Source organism: Mandrillus leucophaeus, unplaced genomic scaffold (assembly GCF_000951045.1).
Source record: "Mandrillus leucophaeus isolate KB7577 unplaced genomic scaffold, Mleu.le_1.0 Scaffold194, whole genome shotgun sequence".
Lineage (NCBI taxonomy): Eukaryota > Metazoa > Chordata > Mammalia > Primates > Cercopithecidae > Mandrillus > Mandrillus leucophaeus.
Window position 1 is genome coordinate 1,079,743 of NW_012101965.1, and position 4,701 is coordinate 1,084,443.

At 43.7% G+C, this 4,701-nt stretch overlaps 1 protein-coding gene across 1 annotated transcript in view; it reads right to left on the reverse strand.

The window, feature by feature from the left end:
* Nucleotides 1-4,701, reverse strand: part of ARFGEF3 (ARFGEF family member 3) — a 136,154-nt gene that overhangs the window by 6,843 nt on the left and 124,610 nt on the right. The window contains 1 exon segment of the mRNA XM_011978416.1: nucleotides 3,975-4,096. Within this exon segment, the coding sequence (XP_011833806.1) occupies nucleotides 3,975-4,096 (122 nt within the window).

Genomic DNA, 4,701 nt, shown 5'->3' on the forward strand with positions numbered 1-4,701 from the left:
TAGTTTTCCTTCTAACAGTCAGGACTCTCAGCTGTAGGTCTGTTGGTGATTGCTTGAGGTCCACTCCAGACCCTGTTTGCCTGGGTAACAGCAGTGGAGGCTGCAGAAGATAGAATATTGCTGAACAGCGAGTGTTGCTGTCTGATTCTTGCTCTGGAAACTTTGTCTCAGGGGTGTACCCAGCCATGTGAGGTGTGAGGTGTCAGTCCGCACCTAGTGGGGGATGTCTCCCAGTTAGGCTACTCAGGGGTCAGGGTTGAGCAGGCAGTCTGTCTGTTCTCAGATCTAAACCTCCATGCTGGGAGAACCACTGCTCTCTTCAAAGCTGTCAGACAGGGTCATTTACATCTGCAGAGGTTTCTGCTGCTTTTTGTTTAGCTATGCCCTGTCCCCAGAGGTGGAGTCTACAGAGACAGGCAGGCCCCCTTGAGCTGCAGTGGGGCCACCCAGTTTGAGCTTCCTGGTTGCTTTGTTTACCTAATTAAGCTTCAGCAATGGCAGACGCCCCTCCCCAAGCCTCGCTGCTGCCTTGCAGTCAGATCTCAGACTGCTGTGCTATCAATGAGGGAGGCTCCGTGGGCATGGGACCCTTCGGGCCAGGTGTGGGATATAATCTCCTGGTGTGCCGTTTGCTACGATGCTTGGTAAAGCGCAGAATTACGGTGGGAGTTACCCGATTTTCCAGGTGTTGTGTGTCTCAGTTTCCCTTGGCTAGGAAAAGGGATTCCCTTCCCCCTTGCACTTCCCAGGTGAGGCGATGGCTTGCCCTGCTTCAGCTCTCGCTGGTTGGGCTGCACCAGCTGACCAGCACCGATTGTCTGGCACTCCCCAGTGAGATGAACCCAGTACCTCAGTTGAAAATGCAGAAATCACCCGTCCTCTGTGTCACTCGCACTGGGAGCTGGAGGCTGGAGCTGCTCCTATTCGGCCATCTTGCTCTGCGAATCGCTAATATATATATATCTTAAAGTACTAATTAAGATTATGTGGATTAAGTAAAGCTTGGGGCTATCAATGTCAAGGCTATTAAAACAAACCCAAACCAACTAACACAGGTTTCTCTACTTAAATGCTGTAATCTGGTTTTAGGATTACATCTAAAGTATGCACCTGGCCAGCATATAGTTTTCCATAGGTCTAACTCATCTTCCACTACATCCTATACTGAACTAACAATTACCCCTGCAAACAAGAGTCAAATCTAAGAATGCAAAGCATAGAGAGTTTGGCTGAGAGCTCCTAAAGAATGTTAAGGAATGTCTTTTGCCTCAGTGACCAGTGGGATTGGTGAAATAATTTAATATGCTTATTTTGTTTTGCCTAACTACAATGAGTGGGCAATTGCCTATTAAACATGCTAGGAAAATTTATGAGCCATGTTGCTATATTTTCAAACTGTAACCTTTTAAAACCAATAATATAAGGATATTAGGCTATTCCTCCTATGTTTTATTTATAATTTGAATGCAACCTATTCCTTTTTCCTACTTTTACATCAAAAATATTTCAGCAAGAATAACTGGCTGAATGTGAATTAGAAATAGGAAAAAAGGAATAAAAGAACTGAAATTCTGAAGTAAATCAATGCTTAAAGATGCCAAAGGATTGAACAATCTTTTGTAGATAAAAAAATGACCAACACTTAAAAATCAGTGACTGGTGGTTGAGGGAAACAGACTAGAATTGGTAGAGTTTTATTGCTGAAGTTGGGTGACTGGTTCACATTTATTTTTTATTCATGCTTCATAACTTTTGAACATTCTACATTTTTTTTTGTATGTACCAATAATTGACCAAAAAATTATTACCTAGAAATTTCACCCAAATAATTGTTATATTAATCAAACTGCCCTGCTAACCCAGCTACCTGTTTGTTTGTTTTATGAGATGAAGTCTTGTTCTGCCACCCAGGCTGGAGTGCAGAGTGATCTCAGCTCACTGCAACCTCCGCCTCCTGGGTTCAAACGATTCTTCTGCCTCAGCCTCTTGAGTAGCTGGGACTACAGGCATAAGCCAGCATGCCTGACCCAGCTAACTTTTGGACAAATCACCCAGAGCTTGTGAAATGATACCAACTATCTTTATTTGGGCTGCCGTAACAAATACCATAGACTGGGTGGCTTACAAACAACAGAAATTGGTTTCCTGTAGTTCTAGAGGCTGGATGTCTGAGATCAGAGTGCCAGCATGGGTGGCTTCTGGTGAAGGCCCTCTTCCAGACTACAGATGACCATTTTCTCCATGTATCCTCACATGGCAGAAAGAGGGCAAGGGATCTGCCTCTTCTTTTAAGGACACGAATCCCTTTCATGAGGGCTCCACCCTCAAGACCGAATTTCCTCCTGAAAGGCCCATCTAACATCATCACATTGGGGGTTAGGAGTAAAATACATCAATATTGGGGGACACATTCAGTCTACTGCAGCAACTCTCTCCTTGAAATGGGAAACGGCAGAGGCCTTATGCCCAACCAGACCTCGTTTTTTTTTTTTTTTCTTTTAAGACAGGGGTCTCGCTCTGTCACCCAGGCTGTAGTACAGTGGTATGATCACTGCAACCTCCGCCTCCCAGGTTCAAGGGATTCTCCTGCCTCAGCCTCCTGAGTAGCTGGGATTACAGGTGCACACCACTATGCCCGGCTAATTTTTGTATTTTTAATAGAGACAGGGTTTCACCATGTTGGCCAGGCTGGTCTCAAACTCCTGACCTCAGGTGATCCGCCTGCCTTGGGTCCCAAGGTGCTTGGATTACAGGTGTGAGGCACTGCGCCCAGCCCAGAGCCAGTTTTGATTCTGACTCCACCTCTTTGCAGTTGTGTGTCCTCGGGCAAGGGACCCAAGCCTCTCTGTATGTGCCCTCACTGTGTTTCACATGGAGTGCTCAAATACTTAGCATTACTATTAATGTGTCAGAAGTTTAAAAGTGGGAAATCTTGGTCATTGCCTTCATCCTCAAATCTAGAACGATATTTTTAAGGGAGGATGATAGTGTTTAGAAAGGGCAAGTTTCCTGGGGCAGAGCATAGACCTTTTGGTCTTCCAATAGCCATTATTGTTCCTGGGGAGGTTTATGCGCTTCTCACTGAAACAATCAGAACCATGCCTCAATTTACTTCTTATTTTTTAATGAGAGAAGGTTTTGTTCTGTTGCCCAGGCTGGAGTGCGGTGGCACAATCATGCCCACTACAGCCTTGACCTCCTGGGCTCAAGTGACCCTCCCACCTCAGCCTCCTGAGCAGCTGGGACTACAGGCGCATGCCATCATGCTTGGCTAAATTTTTATTTTTTTACTTTTTTGTAGAGATGGCTCTCACTATGTTACTCAGGCTGTGCTCGAACTTCTGAGCTTAAGTGATCCTCCTGCAGTTCTGGGATTAGAGTTGTGAGCCACCGCACCCGGCCCCTATTTTTGTTTAAGATAGTAAGTGTATGACATTATGGGTTGGGCTGTGTTCCCCCCAATTCATATGTTGAAGTCCTAACCTCAGAATGTGACTATATTTGGAGAAGAGGTCTTTTAAGAGGTAATTAATTCAAAATGAGGTCATGAGGGTTAATTTTAATTCAAAAATGACTGGTGTCTTTATAAGAAGAGGAAATTCAGATATAGACCCGTACAGAGGAAGTCCCTGTTAAGACACAGGAAGAAAATGGTCATCTACAGGTCAAGGAGACAGACCTCGGAGGAAACCTTCATGTCTGACTTCTAGGTGCCAGAACTGTGGGATATACGGTTCTGCTGTTTGAGTCACCCAGTCTGTGGTACTTTCTGTGGCAACCTGGGCAACCTAATACATATGAAATGTGGGGAATTTGGTTACAAGGCTAACCGTTTTTATGAAAACCTTTGCTAAATGACTCCACAGATGTTTTCAGTATTCCTGGCCAAAGCTTGGATTACAATGCATGAGAACTGGAAGTGAATGAACATTCTTATTCATAAGCACTCTATGAGTTGAGATTTAGGTACTTACCTTTTCTTGGTGTGTCCATTTGGTTTTTCATCAGGAGGCAGCTCAATAATGAGCTGGCAGGACTGAGCATGGTCAAAGTTGTTTGGTGTCTTTGGTGAGCACTGGGTGTCCAGCATAAACACCTGTAGGGGTGTGCAAAGGTACATTTCAGTACTCCAGTGTCCTCTGCTTGACCTGTCAGGGATCAGCTGGATGACCCTGGGCAAGTTAAGCCTCATCTATAAAATGAGGATAATGGTTTCCTATTTGATATGTTTGTTGAGAGACTTAATTGATATGTGTATATTACATATGCAAAGCATTAGAACAGAGGAGTAAATAATCAGGGTTAGCTGCTGACACTAATACTAGCAACACTACTAGTTCTACTATGTGACAATTCATTATACCCCAGATAACAGGTATTGGCACTTAATATTAAATAAATATTAAGGGAGGATGTAAATAAATCCTCCCTTTATTTACAAGTAAATAAAAAGGGGCTTTGTAAAAGATTCTCCCTGATTTTTGAGTCTTTGGTATCATATTCAACACAGGGATAAAAAATGAGTTGGGACTTCTGTCAGGATTACTGGTGGTTACTGATAGGGCCACAGTGCTCTACTAGGCATGGCAGATGTGACTAAGAAAATACTGAGCACTTATTGGCTCTCTGACCCAAATGATTTTCCTTTACATGACTTAAAATACTCTCACTACTTTCCTCTGGAAAGATTTTATATATATA